The sequence below is a fragment of the Numida meleagris genome, chromosome 1 (genome assembly GCF_002078875.1).
Source record: "Numida meleagris isolate 19003 breed g44 Domestic line chromosome 1, NumMel1.0, whole genome shotgun sequence".
NCBI lineage: Eukaryota > Metazoa > Chordata > Aves > Galliformes > Numididae > Numida > Numida meleagris.
In genome coordinates, this window is record NC_034409.1 from 89,843,906 (window position 1) to 89,863,430 (window position 19,525).

General features: G+C 44.9%; 1 protein-coding gene across 1 annotated transcript; it reads left to right on the plus strand.

Moving 5' to 3' along the window:
* On the plus strand, positions 8,851-19,241 carry CD2 (CD2 molecule). The gene is made up of 5 exons (XM_021402260.1): positions 8,851-9,048; positions 12,435-12,728; positions 14,615-14,857; positions 16,759-16,878; positions 19,012-19,241. Exons 1-5 carry the CDS (start codon positions 8,988-8,990, stop codon positions 19,218-19,220), a joined length of 927 nt encoding a protein of 308 aa, XP_021257935.1. The 5' UTR covers positions 8,851-8,987; the 3' UTR covers positions 19,221-19,241.

Below are 19,525 nucleotides of genomic sequence, written 5' to 3' on the forward strand. Positions count from 1 at the left end.
GGAGGGAAACTGACTTTTTGCATGGATGGTGATAGGATGGGGGAGAATGGCTGCTCACTGTGCTATTATAAAATGCAAACAATAAAGGAAATGTATCTTTCTGTAGAGGTTGCAAATATGGATCGCCAATGAGAACTTATTTTTAATTGCCTTATTTTTCTGGTTAGCATATAGCATGTAGCTGATATCTGATATGTATTAAAAAATAACAGGACTACATTCATAAAGTGTGTATTTCATAGTTAATGCTGGAAATCAGATGAAAAAGCAAAACATCAAACCTGAATTCTATGCAATTTTATAAAAATCACCTCAACTGATCACAGCTACTCCTGGTTTTAGTGTTATCTAACACTCTGGGAAATAGTTGGATTACACAAGGAGAATTAGGAAGCAATTTTCAGTGAATCTTTTAAAATTGCAAATACAGGGTATTAAGAAGAATTATCATCTGCTCCCACATCACATGCAAATGGAATAAAGAAATAGTTCAGTATCTGTACTCCTTTGCATTGCTGTCTCAGCTTTCATCTTCTACAAGTTTCTCTTTGAGGGCAAAACGTGTTTTCACAAAACTAAATAGCGTAAAAGATTTTTTTAACACTAGAAGTTGTACAATAAGACAAAGAAACAAAAAAAAAAAAGAAAAAGATGGTATGACCAAGTTTTGGTCTGTTTGAAAAGAATTCCAGCAGTGACTTCAGACATGTGACTCGAAGCAAGGAGCAATACCAGTTTGCCCTCTTGTGAAAGCTTTTTGTTGCAGAGCGATGGGCCTCAGATTTCTCCTCTGAAAGAAGAGCTGAACCTGTACTAATGGGATGTGGGACAGCAGGGATGAAGTTCAGCACTGGGAGTAAGGGGGAGTCAGCTGTCCAACAGTCAGTCTGGATTTGCACGTTGAGGGTTTGGGGTTCTTTAATTCAAATGATTTAGTTTCTGATAAGGGGTTTTGCTTGTTTACCTTTTGTTGGAAATGCAAAGCTTCATTATTTGACGAATACAAACAAGGATTTATAGCTTTCTCTGGAGAACCAACTATAGATAGAGGGAATCTTCTTTGCTGGAGGCAAGATCAGTAGAATTCAATGCTGCTGTCAATTAGATAGTAAATATTGAAAAAAGAAAACCATCCTCAAAGAGAGGAAAGTATCTGTCGGTGCTTATACTGAATTACTGATGCTTAAGATCTTAAAGGAACTTCCATGACACTGTAAATAACTGCTGCAGCTGTAGTTCCAACCCAGTGCCTACGTGGGCACAAAACGTCCATAGTAACTTTCCATTGAAGTTGCGCTGTAAAGCTGTGGTTCTGTAAAGAGGCTTCTACGGCTCAGTGTGTTTTTACTGAGTAGCTGAAAATTATGTGCGTAAGGGACAAGACTGGAATATAGTCATCAAAAGCTCGCTCTTCTGTGATGAAAGAAAAAAGGGATGGCTGGAAAGAATGATGACACCATCCAGAACCATACCACTGAGGCCTTGGTTGTGGCAATAGATGCTCTAGATGAGAGGTGCTCTTACATGGTGCTCTGTAGGCAGGCAGTGGGAACACCTGGTTCAATTCCCTGTTGTTCTTTGGACTTGCTGGTTGACCTGAGCACATCATGTCATCATCCGCTGCCTGCACTTCCCCATCTGTGATGCTGGGCTGACCACATAGGTCTTCGTAATAACAAAAAAAAAAATGGGGAGAGGGAGGGAAACAAGAAAAAAAAGAAAAAGCCTTGCTGATAGATGAGCTCCTGACACCTGCGTGTGGTGTTGCTAGAGGCAGGAGACACATGGGGTGCTGTGCGTGGTCTGCTTGGGCTGCAGTGCGTGTGGTGGTCTGGCTGCCTGGAATGTGAGGGAGGCTGCTTGCTGAGGCTGTCAGGTGGTCAACACTTCTCTCTTAACCGTGCTAATATGTGAGGTGCTTGTTTCCTTTTGACTCACACAAGTGAAAGAGGGAGCTGGCCCTGATGTATTGAATTGATAGAAATGCTGTGAAAAGCCTCAGCTTGCCTCCAGTTCCCCAGCATTAAACCAAGAACTTCCTCTGCCTGCTTCACTAAGATCATAAAACCCAGAAATTCTCAGAAATGCAGTGACACAGCACCTTAGCCTTTACCCTTGCCTGCTGACAACAGGAACCGTGGGCTATAAGCAATCAGAAACACAGCCAGCTTGGCGCCTGTGCTTTCCCATGTTGTGGTAAAGGCCATGCTGCTGCTCGAGAAATTCTGTGCTGCATCTGCTTGGTGCTTGGAGCACAGTGGGACAAGGTGACCTGTCCTGCTGCCCTGCCATCCTGCACCATGAAGAGCTGCCCCTCTCCCCCACTACAGAGAGCAGTTGTGTAAGGGAGCTGACTCAGAGAGGCCTATCTGACAGGTCACTCAGTTGTTCCTGAGAGGTTTCCATCTTCATTTCCTGGTGCCAAAGGCCAGGTCTCCTTGTGTGGAAGTACAGGGCTGTATAAGGGCTTTTGCATGTCATCATCACTTCATCATTTAAGAAACAGCCACATTCGACAGCAGTTTTGGGACCTGTGTTGCCAGTTGAGAAGGTACTTATCCAAGGTCTCCTGGGAAGATGAACATCTCATGTCTGCATAGATGCCTCCCAGTCACTACACCATTAGGACAAATCCCTATAATGACTGCAGCTTAACAAGTTGTGCTGATGACTTGCGTTCAAAGTTTAGACCTTTCTTTGTGAGTGGACCTGTGTGAAGGCTGTTCAGGGCTGATCTTAGAAAGAAATGCCCTTGGTGTTGAAATATATTACCCAGTTGTTAGTGCTTAGTCTCCTGGCTCACTTCTCATCCTCCCAGCTACCTATTCTAGATTGTCTCTCACTCTCTCCGGAGCTGTAATAGCAGAATAAAATAAAACGTTGTACAAAGCATCAAATGCATATTTATGCATTTGTTAAGCTGATGGCTTCTGGAGAGTGTCAGATCTTGTCTGAAACGTTACTTATTTAGATGATCATAAGATGTCTTTCCTGAATGTATTTCTAAGAACAGCTTCTCTTCTGTCCCTCTTGGCATACATTACCATGCCTACATCATACCAAACCTGCTAGCAACTGTAGCATCATTGTCACATCAAACTCATAGCCTGTCAGCAGAGAAATGTCATCTCTGTACCTGTCATGATGCAGGATCAGCTGAGCCAGGCAATGGATGCATCCCTGCAGCTGAACAAATGAATGCTTAGCTGTCCTGGTATCTTCCTTGTGTAGTTAGTCCATCATCTCTAGGGTGATTAAGGAACATAATGTAGTTAAGACAGGTCTTTGTGTATTTATTACCACTAGGACCAGGAGACTGTTCTGTTCCTCTGTCTGGCTTATTGTGTAAGACAAGCTGACTGCATTGAGCCAACAGACTCTTGCTTGAACTATAGCATGTTGTGCGTTAGCAGTGAAGTCAATGAAACCGCTGGAATAAGACACTGAAAGTTAGATTCTAAATCTATCTCATTACAGATGAAGGAAATCAGTGTCAGAGAGGCAAGACTGACATGCACCATCTGCAAGAATGATTGTCTGATGGGATGCTGATACCTTCTAGCAGTGTTCTCTAGGAGTCGGTGCTAGGTCCAGTCTTGTTCAACCTCTTCATCAGTGACCTAGGTGAAGGGATGGAGTCCACCCTCAGCAAGTTTGCTAATGATACTAAGCTGGGAGGAGTGGCTGACACACCAGGAGCCTGTGCTGCCATTCAGCAAGATCTGGACAGGCTGAACAGCTGGGCGGAGAGGAACCAGATGAGCTTCAGCAAGAGCACGTGTAGAGTCTTGCACGTGGGAAGGAATAACCACATTTATCAGCACAGGTTATGGGCTGACCTAGTGGAGAGGAGCTCTGAGTGGAAGGACCTGAGTGGGATGGTGGGCAACAAGTTGGCCATGAGCCAGCAGTGTGCCCTTGTAGCCAAGAGGGCCAATGGTATCCTGAAATGTATTAAAAAGAGTGTGGGCAGCAGGTCAAGGGAGGTAATCCTCCTCCTCTACTCTGCCCTGGCAAGGCTACATCTGGGCTACTGTGTCCAGTTCTGGGCTTCTCAGTTCAAGAAAGACAGGGAACTGCTGGAGAGAGTCCAGCAGAGGGGCGCAAAGATGATGAGGGACCTGGAGCATCTCCTGTACGTGGAAAGGCTGAGAGACCTGGGACTGCCCAGCCTGGAGGAGAGAAGGTTTATCGCTGTTTATAGTCGTCTAAGTTGCAGGAGTCATTGGATGGGGCCAGGCTCTTTTCAGTGGTGCCCAGTGACAGGAAAAGGGGCAACTGGAGCACAGAAAGTTCCATACAAACATGAGGAAGAGCTTCTTTACTGTGAGAGTGACAGAGCTGCCCTGGAGCAGGCTGCACAGAGAGGTGGTGCAGTCTCCTCCTCTGGAGATATTCAAGACCCACCTGGATGCTTTCCTGTGTGACCTGCTGTAGGGAACTACTGTAGCAGGGGGTTGGTCTCGGTGACGTCCTGAGGTCCCTTTCAATCTCTACAGTTCTGTGATTCTGTGATTCTTGGCCAAGGTCATTGTTGTGAACTGCAGGTTGTCAGACTGCACATTCTGAGGCAGTTATGTCTCTTCAGACCAGGCTTAAATTGGGTCTGTTTTCTGAGGTTTAGTTGTTGACACTTTTTTATAGGTAGAAAGGAAGAAAATGAATCTGAGAAAGAGAGGAGTTGGGACTGATGATGTGGTGCTATGGAAATAGAAAGGGAGCCATTTTTCTTCAGAAAATCAGCCAAAGGCTATTTTGTGCAAGTCTGTCTTGGAAGACTTACATCTACCTTTTTTTCAGAGAAAGATAAAAACAAATTCTGTCAGACAGCTGTTTCAGCACTGACAGGATATGATGCTGTTTTTGGAATATTTCCACTGTACATAGTCAAAGCAGTGCTCTCGGTTTGCATGTCACAGACTCACAGCCTTGGGCTCTGAACCACCCAGCCAGTGTCCCCACCAAACTTTTGGCCAAAACTTTATTTTTATTTCAGTCAAGATCACTCTTCTTACAAACTGTGTGTAAGTAAAGGCCTGTCTTGGTGAGAAATGCATGGGAGTAAATTTGCAGTCCTGTCCTCTTTCCTAGCAAGGTTCTCAAATGATGGTGAGATCATGATGTCTGACTCTGAGAGAAACTTAATGAGTACCACCCAAATGCCTTTTACCCCAAACTCAGCTTCCTACTAGATGAGATAGTGTAAATTAGCAGATGGACTAAAAACTCACACTGCCTTACTACATGTAGTCTTTTCTGAGAATAGCATGCTAAGTGTATTTGTATTTGTACTCTTTTTTTTCTAGTAGATCGAGCATCATTCTTTATTTCTTTTTTTTTTTCATGCCTCAAGCATGAACATCTATTAGCTTATCACTATATTGAAGAATTAGAGATGGGAACAGCTACACATTGTCTCTTGAGATGTTGCCTTCAGATGTGTGGGAGTCTCTCACCTTTCCTTGGAAATGTAATTATGATGCTTACATTCCCTGAGAGGAAACCGGTTAGCGTGCTACAAAGAACAGAAGAGTAAAAAAGAGAGCAAGCAACAAAAGCACTTTGTGGCTTTTGCCACGGAAACAATACCGCAAAGACAGCAGTGGCTGCAAAGAAACACGCCATTGTAATGGGGCTGCATTTGGCCCTCACACTTACTGTGTGTCAGAAGATGGAGATTTTTAGCATTATGATGGCCAAGAACGCATTGTCATGAGCAGGATGATGGGCCTAGCTGAAGATGAGACCAGCACTGCAGCACTGTGAGGCATCTCTTTTTCTGGCCATGCCCTGCTTTTCTATCCAGCTCTTGTTTAGCCCAGCAGTGTTACCTCCTGTGTAATGAGTGGGAGAGGCTTTCAGCAGCAAGTGGAAAAGCTCGCAGGAGATAATCAGGCCATGGTTCTCTCCATGCCTGGTAGACCTAGCCTCAAGTCATCCTGACTTGGGATGGTGCGAGCAATCACTGGTGCAGAAACTGTTCAGTGCTGGTTAGAAAAGGGGCTGCTTGGTGGGGTGAGATGAGGGATCCTGGCAGGTGGGTGGTGTGCTCCTTTTCTGGCCTGGCTGTGCCATGGTGCCCAGCACTTCCACACAGCAGCTTCTATTTGTAGTCCTGCAGTGCAGGAAGGCAGAGTGACTGAGTCCATCTTCAGGTCCCAAGGAAGGGGAAAGATGTTTTTTTGTACAAAATCTCTGTGTTTTGTGCACGCACACCCAGCTCTTCACAGATGCCCAGGCCTGATGTCACTTCTGTGATGTACGGCGGGGGGTATTGGCTGTTGAGCCCCAATCTCCTCCTTTCTGTTCTTCCTCACTGGGCACAGCAAGCTCGTTTTTGAGCAGACCTTCTAGGAGTGGGTTCTTGCTGCTGTTGCTCTAACAGGGAGAATTTTGGTGTCTACAACAGGGTATGGGGGCTGCCATGCTGAGTCATTTGCGCTGTGATTTTACAAGAGTGCAGGCACTGGGCATGACAAAAACCCCATTCTCTGGAAATAGTGTCCTTCATTATGGTATAGGTTGGTTTGTTTAGCAATAGGGAGCAGTACCTTAGTTTAAGAACCAATATATTAGTTTAGCAAAAGGAATCCAGGAGTGATAGTTCTAAAAATTTCTGTTTCAACTTTAATGGGTGAATAGTCTTGTTTTCCTCAATGATTTTGCACTGGGGACATAATGGAATACTTTTATCTTACCTCAATGATTTTGCCTCACAAGAAGCACTGGAGTCATAGTAGTATACTGTTATCTTTTGCCTCAAAAGGTGCAACGACATCTTCCTTGGGTTCCACATATATTGTTTTAAAAGTTGCTTACTATGGTCTAATAAACAATGGAAATTTCCCAAACTGGGGAAAAGCAGCTGAAAGTGAGTCAAAGGTCTTGGTGATGAAGCAGATGGTGGAAAATAGGGTAGAAGTAGGTAGTTACTCAACCACCTTAGATACCACTGAGCATGCCCAAAGGGACATTAGCATATATTAATGAGTCCTTGAAAAAGAATGAATATTTATGCCAATGTACTGCATATGTATGTCTTAACTGTTTAACTGTAGAACCTGAACTCTGAGAGGGTGCACTTGCTTGTCAAATTGCCTGGTACGAATTGTGAGGAATAAAGGACTGCCGCTTTCTAACAGCACACTGGGGTTAGAGATTTTTCTTCCTGGATGTTGGATGACAATTACAAATACAGGACATCTTTTAAGCCTTGTTCTGGTGCTGGAGCTTTACCTCTCTTCTCTCTTTCTTTCACAGACAGACGTTTTTCCATTTGTGTGTCACTCCTGACAATCTGTTTCCATCACAGATCTCTTGCAGTTCCACAACAGCCTTATCCAGTGAGCAGGGTAGCACCATGGCTCTGTCTGTGCCCAAAGCAAAGGGACAGCCCCTGTCTTAACATGTTTGCAGTATGAACATGTTGACAAGGAGCAGGGGCCTGATGGAAGTGGGAGGTGGCTTTCGGAAAAATATGAGCCAATTATAAGACAACATTGAGCAGAATGAGGACATTGGTTTCAGAATGTCAGGGCCTCCTCTAGCCCTGATCAATGAACCCAGCAAGAAAAGCAGGAGGGATGAGGATGGGCTTGCCTCATTTACCCAAAGTCCTGTTGGTGTTGTGGCTGGAAGCCCCTGAAGCTGGCACTGCCAACATGGACTGCTTGCCTTTGGGCATCTTCCACGCCCTCGGTCTGGCTTCCCCCATGGAGGGTAGAAGTCAGGCACAAAACGGTCATCTTGCTGCTGTTGCTTCCTCTTGTTTCATGTGTCTCCATTGTGTGTTCTTTGTAAGTAAACAACAAAGAGAAGGAAGAACAACTCTGTTTTACCATAATGGGGGGATCAGTAATACTGACTGTGGCCTTAGTGCTTTTTCCATTGGGCATTTCCATTTTTTTTCCTTCTGTGCAAACAGCAATGTTTTTTTGCCAGCTGAAAGGTCATTAAAACAATGACGAAGCTGGAGAAAGGGAAGGGTCTTAGACCTTCCTATAACTTCAAGGATAGAGAATCTCGTGAATCAACGAAGAAGATTTATCTAATTTTGTGCATTTCTTGTGCCGTAGCTTTTCTTCTGTCTTCTTTCTTGGCTTACATCTGCCATAAAAATCTGGAAGATTTCAGTGGCCACTATTGCAAAGAGATTGTGCTGAGATGATAATGCAAAATCCTCCCCACACCATCTGTTTCATGTTGGAAACTGAAATAAAGAATTTATTAGCTTCTCACATGGTCTTGGACCTAACTCCCATTCCTCCTCCCAACTTCTTTCCTCACAATCTTTCCAACATCAGCCAGCTTTGGAGCTAGTTTCTGGATAGACCAAGGCAGTGTTTTCATGTTTTCATTCTGTCCCAAGCCCACTCTTCTTCCATGGCTCGCTTGGATGGATGGCCATGCCAGCAGGACACCCATGTGTGACACTGGGCCAGCCCCCTGCAGATCAGATGCTGATGTGAAGCTGATGTAATACTTTCCAAGGGAAGTATGTCCCCTTTCCACAAGTTGCCCAGCAGCCATCAGTTTTGGTTCTTCCCTTGGGGAACTGGGCTTATCGTCCCTTTTCTGCTGAAGGGGCCACAGGGGAGCAGAAGGGCTCCCACCACCCCTGCCCCAAGAGGCACATCCATCCCATAAGGAAAGTGACGTGGATATTGGAGCTGAACTCTTCAGGTGGACCCTGAAGAGGATGAGGGCCCCGTCTGGCCCTCGAGCTGGGTGGGCAGATCTTGGGGGGTATTCGTCATGCTGTCCCCGTTGCAGCACGCTGCCCTATCCTGACAGAGCACAGCCTTCAGGAGGTGCTGCTGCTGCTGCTCTGGGTGTCTGGTGAGAAACGAGAAGTGCTCCAGTGCGGGAGGAAGGTGGGGAGGAGGGCGCAGGCTGCGCAGGCACAGCTGCTGCTCTCAGCAGAAGAACCTTTCACCTGCTGGGAGCTGTCCTTCACAAGGCAGCACTGGGTTTTTTGGATCCTGAAAATGAACTTCGGGAGGATTTTCCTAGTCAAGTGCTTGCTGCTTTTGTTTCCCAATGCAAAATGTAAGTCTTCATTGACATCTTTTACCTTTTTTTTTTGTGCTACTATTGTTAAAATTGCCTTCAAACAATTTACAACTTGGTGGGATGTTACTGATGAGAAACCAGTTCCACTTTCCCAGTGGGTGAGAAGCCTGGAGGATCTCTGGGTTGTAGATATTATTACTCATTTCATCTTCAGCCAGGAGAGGAGGACAAGACCTGAATTTTCCGTTTCTATTATAACAGTAAACTGTAAACAGGTCTGGTTTTAAGTTAATGAACTTTAATTTGACACGTGTATAACAAGAAATGTCACCATGCAGTTTTCTCTCTGCCCTTGAGGTAGCTTGTACTACATTAGTGATCTACTTCATGGTGCATTGTGCAGAGCCATTATCACATGTAATTACCTTTTCTTATCAGTGATGAGCGAATCTTCTGAAAGTGCAAATTATATTCTTCCCTAAATATTAACAGAAAGAGTGTTATATCTCAGTGTCATCAGTGGAGCTCAAGGAGCCTAGGATGTGAGAACAGTAAGCAAATGCCTACTTACGTTTTGTACATTACTGCTCTCATTTTTTAAGTATTAATCTAAAACCTTAATTAAGGTTCCCCCTTCTCTCTAATCTATGAGTTAACAACTTAGCTACACACAGATTATTTTTTCCTGTTCATTCCACTATAGATTGATTGTTTTTTTTCTCCAGAACAAAGTTAATCAGTAAATGTGGGAATTTATGTTTGGTATGTGATGTATTTCTTCCCAAACAGAAATGAAGTTTTTTTCCTTGAGTGGAAAATGGGTTTCAAATTTACCTGAAGCAGAGAAACAGAACATTCTTTACTTCTCTAAAGTTACTTTTTGGAGCTTTTTTTTTTTTTTTTTTTTTTTTGACTCTTCCTTGTGGTTCTGCACTGCCAGCTCAGATGTTTCTGCCACTTGAGCATTTCAGCTGACATTAGAAGAATTGCTGTTTCCTCAACTAAACAGATTCTTGGTATCACATGTATGGAATCCTCCGCTTTCCATTAGATCCATGGGATCTCCATAGGGATGTTGCTGGGAATCAGTCCTTAGAGATGCCACTGGTTTTTCCCTGAAAACTTAGATCTTTTTCTCCACACTTCTGGATAGAAAAAGAAATGTGTGTATCTGTTATGCAAAGGCATCCTGTTCCTAGCTCTAAATACTTGCTGGTGACAGAGCAGACAAGTACCAGAATTCAGCCATTTGGGTACGACCTGTAGTGCCGTCTCTGTGGAAGATAGCTGCTGCCCAGACTGACATCTTGGCTTCAGAATGTTTCATTTGATGCATCAAATACCTCGTCAGAAATGTGATACTGAACTAAGAACCTTGCATTAGGGGCAGAACCACTTCAGTATTTATTTTCTTCTTGCAGAGGCAAATTACTTTATTTCTTTGGTTATCTCTAATACTGTTAGTTTGCTGAAGCAGCAGCTGGATTTCAGTTGCCCCTCTGCAATGTAGTTTATCATTGTGGAATAATGGATTATATACTACAGAGAAGGACTGTAAAAAGTGCATAAACACAGTTTTTATGTCTGTGGGGAAAAGTGCTTGAAATCTATAATATTAGAGCAGAATTAGTTCTCTCTGGTATTTGGGAGGAAATCTCCCACTTGCCCATCAGCTTTATCCTATGGATGAAAGAGGAATGAATATAGGTAATGAACAATGAAATAAGTTGCAGTTCAGAATGAAAGTTGTTAGTAATGAACATATTCCACCTCACACTTGTAAACAGTTTTTAACATCTCCTCCTACAACTTTTCCACCAGCAGCTGGGGTGCAGGCATTGCCACACTGAAGTGATGTCTCTGGAGGTGTTCAAGAAACCATGTAGATGTGGCACTGAGGGACATGGGTTAGCGGGCGTGGTGGGGATGGGTGATCTTAGTGTTCTTTTCCAACCTTAACGACCATATGATTCTATGTCAAAACATGCCCCCAGCAGCATGGTTCCCCAGAGCCATGCCTTGCAGGAGCTGCAAAGCAGCCTGAAGCATGAAGGGCATGGGACCCAGGTACAGAGGGAAGACTGCAGGACCTACCGAGGTGGTGATGTGTTTAACTTCCCACAGCCATTCCCGACTATCACCTTCACAATGAGTGCCCATTCCTGGCAGCACTGCTGAGCAGTGCCCTCCTCTCACCTATTTTGCCGAGGGGATCTACAATCAAAGGGCACCTGTCAAGAGAAAAGACTTTTTTTTTGCCTTCGCTTATCTCCCAGCATCGCCCGGTGCCTGACAAGCTCACAGGCTGTGGTTAGCTGTTTGTTTCTTCCCCTCGCTTTCCCATACCACGATGCTGTGCTAGAAACATGGGGTGGATGCACTGTGGAGGGGCACTGCGACCTGCAGACCTGCGTCTTCCTCCAGTTTGTTGTCATGCACTCACTGTTTGACACAAGCACGTCCTTTAGTCCACTGTTTTTATCACTGTGGCCATCACCGTTGCTGCTGAAGTGATCCCACGATCCAGGGCCTCCACAAGCTTGCTGCTCACAGTAATGATGACAGCAATGATTGCTCTGCACATCAGCCTGTGCCTACAGCTAAGCCCACCCAAGTGACCTTATTTGCAGGAAGGGTGAATGTAATGGAAATGCTGAGTCATGGCCTGAACCAGTGATTGAGCACCCGGGGGAAGGCAGGGCCAACCCAGGGGAGTTCAGGTCCATGCAATGCACCTGAGTTCTCAGACCTCATTTAAGGGCTGGAAGTGGAGGTGAGGGCGTCTCATCTGGAGATCTCTGCTTACCTGAGGACCTTACAGGTTTTCTAAAGTTAAGTAGCTTCTTTCTCTTATTTCCGTGATTGCTGCTGCCGCCACATTTGAGTGGATCCTCACTTGTTGCAGCCTGGGATCTTGCTGCTCTGTTGTTGTTGTTGTGCTTTCCGTTGTATTACAGTGAAGTCTACAGGCAGCTACAACTCCCAGCATCCAAGATCACAATGAATAAATCACCCAGAGGATAAAGCCTGCTTTCGAGAATGTGGCTCTTGGCTTCCTCAGAATTAATTTGGGTGCTGATGTAGCTAACGAGCAATCAAGGGGAGCTTTGGAGCAGTGAAAGGAAACATGAAGAGAGGCTTAAGGAACTGAGTGGGTGGAAAATGAAAACGCTTTATATCACGGGACTAGGTGTTAGTTGTGGATGCCCCCTCCCTGGGAGCATTCAAGGCCAGGCTAGATGGGTCTCTGAGCAACCTGGGCTAGCAGGAGGTGTCCCTCCCCCTCCGGATAGAGGGAGGTTGGGACTAGATGATCTTAAAGGTCTCTTCCAACCCAAACCATTCTGTGGCTGGGATTGGTGAGTGGGGAAGTAAGGGCTACTTGGGATGAACTGACACACTGATTGTTCTTACCTTCATAGGTACCAGTACCATGAATATTTACAAGGCAGTGAATGAGACAGCTCTGCTCAGTTTCACTGCTGAAAACATGCACGAGACAATATGGAGCAAAAACAATGAGAGGCTGCTTCAGATAAAAGATAAAAAAATTAAATATTATGTGGAGAAGACGCGGTGTAGGTGCAAGGTGCTCCTCAATGGGACTCTCCGAATAGAGCAGCTGGTGAAAGAAGACAGCGGGATGTACAAGGTGTCTGCTTATGACAAGAATGGAGTGCTTAAGGCAGATAAAACAATAGTGCTCATCATTCTGGGTGAGTTTTTTTGCTCTCTCCATACCAATCCAAGGGTGTCTTTCTTCTTTGGAAGCCATCATTGCAAACTGCCTGCTGATTTACGAAGTCACTGGGGCCTTATTCATGCTTTAAGGCAGTGAGTTGTCACTGGGGTTACCTGGGTTTAATTTCAGGTTAAGGTGATAGGTTGCAAGTTAACTATGTGCTGCATCACTTCCCTACTCTGCAGCAGAGATCTTGCCTTACTGCTGATACACAGCTGTGGAAGTAAAAACGCTTCAGTAACTGCTGGGTGCTAGCATCAATGGTCATCTACTTTACGCAATGTTACTGGAGTTGGAAAGACAGCTGTTCTGAAGAGAAAGAAATAGTTGAGGTGGTGACACCATCGCACACCAACATGACCTGGACTCCAGTGTTTCACACCAGGGCTTTCCTCAGAAAGATGCCTTACAGCTTGCAGAAGGGGAGTGGGTTAAGGAGGGAAGGGAGGTGCCTTTCCTTGTTATAGTGTGCACCTAGGCTTCATTAGCTACAGACAGCTCTTAATGGCCTCAAAACCAATGCTGTCCATAGCTTATACTTCCCACAGCTGGAGATGGCCCTAGTTTGTGGTTGTTTACCTAATGTAGAAGGTAGAAATAGAGCTTTTTTCATCTGATACCTCTGTGAGTTTTCCCTGGTTGAGGAAACTCCTGTGACCCTCCTCTGCTTCAATCTCTGTCACCAGTGACAGAGAATCTGGCACCAAAACAGAACTAGTTTCTCGTAGGACAGAGAGAGATAGAAATCTGCTCCCTCTGTCGTAGCCTCCTTGGAGCTGAGTGCTCTGTTTTGTTTTGTCTTCTGTTCTAAGGGGTTTTCATGCTGTGGCTGTCATGCAAGCTGAGTGCCTTTGGCAATGCATAAAGCAACCTAAGTAGCTGTTTGCTCCCTCTTGGAGGAAATATCTCCTGATGGGTACAGGCAGACCAGAGCTAACTGCATTTGTACCAGAACACTGGGGCAGGAGTTAGAGGGCTGTCTCCAGCCTCCCTTATCTACCCCCTCTGCCCAAAACCACCACTTCCTCCTATGGCCATGAGCCAGGCAGAGCCTGGAGATGGTCCAGGCACACTATGCATCTCTGCTATGCTGAAGTGCTCTTACATGGTCTCCTTATCTGTGAGAGCTCCACAGTGGGGGCTCCTCACCTTCTCCCTTAATTATGTAAAGAAGTTATAACAGAAAAAAAATTTCCACTCAGAAAGAGCAGTGAGGCACTGGCACAGGCTGCCCAGGGAAGTGGTGGACTCACTGTTCCTGGAGGTGTTCAAGAACCATGTGAATGTGGCACTGAGGAATGCGGTTACTGGGCATGGTGGGAATACATTGGTGGTTGGACTAGGTGATCTTAGTGGTCTTTTCTAACTTTAATGATTTGATGATTCTGTCCCTTCAGGTTGCACTTTTAATCTGGTTAACTACCTGGAATTCAAATGCCCTTATAATGTTAACTACAGGTATTTCTATTCAGAAGCAGAATGGGGGATAACAATCAGGTTTCAAATTGTGGCAACACTGCAGTGAATATGGGTTCCAGAGAAGCAACAGCATAGTGTCTCTTGCTAGTGCAAACAATCCCACTTTATTTGAGGAAGAAACACCTTCTAGGGAATTGAGGAGAGCCTGGAAGGAGACAAAAAGATCAAAAGTGTGTTAAGATGAAAATGATGGCTATTTTCTTTATAATTTTCTTTAACTGCTGTGTTGCTTCTGCAGTGGAGGTCTGACTTGTTGTTCATTCTTCTCTGGTCTCATTAGCTGGTGCTGCTCCCTTACTGCTAATTCCCTGCTCTGCTTCACAACGGAGACTTTCAAAAGGAGAAGCATCATCAGACCTGTCTGTCCCTTATCTTTTTCAGAGCCTGTTCCTCAGCCAATCCTCAGCGCTGAATGCATTAATAAAACCCTATATGTGAAATGTGCAGTGAAGAAGAAGACTGAGGACCAAGTGTTTACAATAGAATTGACTCAAGATAAAATCAATAAATCCCAAACGAATGTAACAGAGGTGGAATTTACTACTCGACATAGTGGGAGGTACAGATGTATTGTTAAGAACCAAGTCAGCAAAAAAACAACTGAAAAAGAACTCAAGTGCCCAGGTAAAAAGTCCCCTTTTACCAGAATCTGGGCTCAGCTACAGCACTTAAAATAGTTGTGTTGATCTGCAGGATTGGTCCAGAAGCCAGAAGCATCCATGGTTCCCTGTGTACAGTACTGTGAGTCTACTGCTGATGCTGGGTTTTGATTGCATACAGCAATCTGTGAGAGGCAGAAAACATCTTTCCCTTGTTTTTATACTACTTTTATTCCTTTAAAACAAGTGACGCTTCCCAAAGGATTATAGCCAAAGAGACAATTTCAGTAAGACAGCATAAAACTACCCAAGAGGATAAGCTACCGCAACAGAAACTAAAAGCTTTACTTTTAGAAAATGTGCCTTGGGATCTTCTCCTGTGTATATGAACCAATGGCATTGATTTCAGGGTACTTGCTCTTGATTTACACACTTACGGTGGGAAAATTACTTGCATGTTGTTTTTCTCCTCTCCATGCTCATAGCTATGAAGGTGGTGGTTGTCTGCCACCAGTGGATGTATGTAGGTGCTCTCACAAGGGGAAAAATAAGCTGCTTGGACTCCCAAGGCTGCCTGGCAATCAGGAGGGAGATTATGGAGAAGTTAGCAAGCCTTGGGACTCTGTGACTCAGATAAGCATAGCTGAAGTGCTCCATGGAATTCCTTACTCATTTGAAGTTTTGTCTGTCACTTGGAGTATTGATCTTCAGTGAACATGACAGCTTAAGATGGGATTGAGCTTGTCTAACTTTTCCTATAGACATGAGTCTGCCAGAGCTTGCCATGTAGTCAGCTGGGAGAAGCAGGTATTGGACGGGCAAAATACTTTTCAGTGCAACACTGGCAGCTGAGAAGAGCCAGGTTGCCGAGGATACTTGTTTCCATTTGCTCTCAGGGAGCCGCCCAGGCTGCTGCTGGTCTTCATTGTGTAGATGTACACCTTGACTTCAGTCTTGCAACTCTTGCCCTTCATGTGCATGCTGAGGTGGTACCAGCAGAGTCTCTTCCTCTGGAGGTTTGTCTTTTAGTAAGCAAAGGAAGGCACGCATTTGTGGGACTGAGCTCCATAGCACCCATGTTCACACACAAACACCCAAGCAGGAGGTGACGAAGGAAAGCAAATCTGGCAAAACTTAACTGGCCTAATACAGAGTGCTCACAGAAATCTTTGCTTACCAAGCAAATCAAACTTTCTGAGGCTGTGGGATATTTGATTATGGTTTTTTTTTTTTTTTTTTTTCACTCTTTACTATTTTTAATTTGCATAGCGCGAAAAATTGAAGCGGAAGTACCAAAATGATATGAGGCAAGCTGCTCTCTGTGTATGCAGCTTAGACAAATTACTTTAAAAAAAAAGTTTTCTTGTTTGGAACACACATTGAAGACTGTTGAATGCCTAAGAAAGCCAAAATTAGTTCATTTTAATATTGTTTTGATTATGTTTTTTTTTTTTTTTTTTTTCACTCTTTACTATTTTTAATTTGCATAGCGCGAAAAATTGAAGCGGAAGTACCAAAATGATATGAGGCAAGCTGCTCTCTGTGTATGCAGCTTAGACAAATTACTTTAAAAAAAAATTCTGTTAGGTGCTGAGCACTGCCTGGATGCTTTTTATCCTTAAAAGGTTCTATTGCAGGAGCAGGGTCTATTGCAGGAGCAGGCCCTTTGAGGTAATTTAAGAGGAGCTAGCATGCATGAGTGCGCTGGTTTCAATTTTCTGCTGAGAAAGTTTCTGCAGTATTCTACAACACTGTCTTCCACAGTGAGGACCAGTAACTTTCTGCTGTGTACAGAAAAAGAACAGAGGGTGGGTTCTCTCACCAGTGCTGCTTTTATAGTAATTGGCAGAAAAATACAAAATTCTAGGTAGGTGTTACACAAGTTGTTTTTTTTCCCTCTAACATCCTTTTTATTCTCTTAACTAGGCAAGCTGGACCTCTATATCATCTCCTGCATAGCAGGAGGCGCAGTATTATTTGTTGTCTTTGTGATTATGCTGATTTATTGCATCAGGAAGAAAAAAGCAGATAGGCTTGAAGATGATGGTAAGTGTTTCAAGGCTTTAAGTTGCCCACTAGACACCTAAAAACTTAGAGCTTCCTCCTGACAGCATTCCTGTGGGCAGGAGCAAGAGCTCCTGTCGTGGTGTGAGCAAGAACCCACCTTTGGTACATGGTGAATCTCAGCACATCAGCTGCTCTTGTCAGTCTTGCTTTCTGACAAGCTTCAAACAAAAGGTTTTTTGTTCTCTAGCCCTTCTGTTTATCTATGTGGGAAGAACTGCTGCTCTAATCCTTGGCCAAGGCCACCTGTCATGAACATCCATGGGGCTAAACATACAATTAGATATTCTGTCGGTAGATTTTTTTCAGTAAATCTATATAGTATAAAATTAGGATTTCTGACACTGTTAGTCACCTTTGGAAACACTGTATGTAAGGAGAAAGGGCAAGAACTCAGCTGTTCAGGGGGTTTCCTCAGCTATCTCCTGGTGCAAAACAACATTGTTGGAGGCATATCAACACTGGAGGTCCAGCTTTGAGCACTTTAAAGAGTTCATAGGCGGAGTTTGAATCTGTTGTCCAAAAGTCAAGCCCCTTTTTCCAGAAATATTCTGCCAGAGTCTCCAGTGCAGACTCTGTCTAGATAGAGGTGTTGCCTTGAATTGCAGCTTGCTTACTGCCCCTAGTTTGGCTGGGCAGAGGATGCTGAGCTGACACTCAGGAAGAACTGGCTGGCCCACCCAGAAGAGGAAGCTCAAGTATGAGGGAGATCACCCTGCAGCCAGGGCTGCATGTTGGTGTTGAAGGCTTGTTTCCAAGTTCTGCACCTGCACACTGTGTCGGACTTACTGTATAGTCAGTCACAGAGCTAGGCTCTGTGTTGAATAAGTGCTTGAACCACAAAATGGGAGGAAGAACTCCTTTGTACACCACAGCAGTATTTGTCAAGGTGAAGAAACTCCTGCTGATACCTCAAGGGCGCCTGTGGTCAGGCTGACAGCAAGGGTTAGCATGACACTTCCTGTGGCTGAGGGTAGAACTTGAGTGTGGGTAACTCATCACAGCCTCCTCACCTCCCCTGAAGTTATCACCACAAAGAATAGGTGAGTGTTCTCCCTGTCCTCTAGGAGAGCTCACAACAGCGTAACCATGCCGTCTTAGACTTGACACATCTCATGAGCAAAATGCCAGTGTGAGCAAAGCCACTGGAATTTTGTCTTGTACCATGGCTGTTCTTGACTGTTCTTGATGTTCTTTGAATAGGATAAATTACTCTCTGTACAGTGCAGTGACAGCACCTCCTCATTTATTGGGTCTGGATTCAAGAAAACAGAAGAGAAATCTGGGATAATACAACTAAAATAAGGTGGCTGGCCTCCTTGAAACAGCTTGGTGTGTAAGGTTATTTCAGTACCCCAAGAGATAAATTCATCAATCCCTAACCTAAGATGATTGACGTATCACAGGTGATGAGTTAATGATCAAAAGTAAGATGGCATGAATTTAATTCTTCTACCTATTGAGAAACTCATGCTGGCAATTTCCAGGTCCCTGGAAATCTTCATGACAGACAGTGGCAGAGCAGGGCTTTTGTGTTGCCTCCTGTGGGTGCCTCTCGCTTTCTCTTCAGAGGCCCATTTCATAGAAACATAGAACATCTGGGGTTGGAGGGGATCTTAAAGCCTACTCAGTCTCAACCCTCAGCCATGGGCAGGGCTGCCCCCCACCAGCTCAGGCTGCCCAGGGCCCCATCCAGCCTGGCCTTGAGCACCTCCAGGGATGGGTCTTCCACGCCTTCTCTGGGCAGCCTGTGCCAGTGCCTTGCTGCCCTCTAAGTAGAGTGTCCAAAAAGTCTGTCCAAAAGGGGACAGAGAAGCTCAGGCTGAGAGTGTCCATCAGTGACCAAAGAAAGCAGTAGTGCCTTCAGGACTTCAGCTTTGGGGCCACTGCAAAACTATGAGTGTTGCCTGGGGGTGTGGGTGACAGTGACTTTGGTTGTTTGCTGAAGTAGCAGGACAACCTGAAAGTGACAGTGGCCTTGCAGGTAAGACCAATATTTGTTTTTTAAATCCATGGTCCAAACACTTTTTCCTTGCTATTGGGCTTCAATAAGAACGTTGCCTTCTGCTTAAATGTAAGTAGGTGCCTTTCTGCTGAGGCCTCCTGTTGTTGCAGATGAGGAAAGGATGATGCAGACCCACCAGGTGGACACAGAGATGGCGATGCGGAAGCTCCCTCAACCACCATCCAACCCTACCTCCCAGCAGACCCATGTGCAGCAGAGGCCTCTGCCACAGCCCCGTGCACAGCAGCAAGCAGTGCCCCCACGGCCCAGGCCACGCACCCAGCTGCAGGCCCCAACCCAACTGAGAGAGAGGCACTAAGCACCTGGCTGGGGAGATGGAGGGCTCTTTCTTCTGGAAGAAGAAAGTTTACAACGGTCAGGAACTCCTCTCACTGAGGCTTGTGTAGCACTCAGCTATGAAGTTGTAGAAAATTAGGGAAAGCATCGAGTAGCTGGAGATGAAGAGACAGCAGAGGAGACTGAAGATGATGAGACCTCATTTCTGGACCAATTTTTCTTCAAGTGACTCTATGCTAGGGTATAGAGCACTGACACCTGTGTTTTTCTGTGGTTCACTTGTTTTTACTGCACCTTGTTGTTGTCTTGCTTTCTGGATGGGTTATA

Coding starts and splice junctions, on each gene's coding strand:
- CD2 (XM_021402260.1), top strand. CDS start 8,988: ATGAACTTCGGGAGGATTTTCCTAGTCAAGTGCTTGCTGCTTTTGTTT. Junction 12,729..14,614: donor AATAGTGCTCATCATTCTGG/GTGAGTTTTTTT, acceptor TATCTTTTTCAG/AGCCTGTTCCTCAGCCAATC. Junction 14,858..16,758: donor AAAAGAACTCAAGTGCCCAG/GTAAAAAGTCCC, acceptor TCTCTTAACTAG/GCAAGCTGGACCTCTATATC.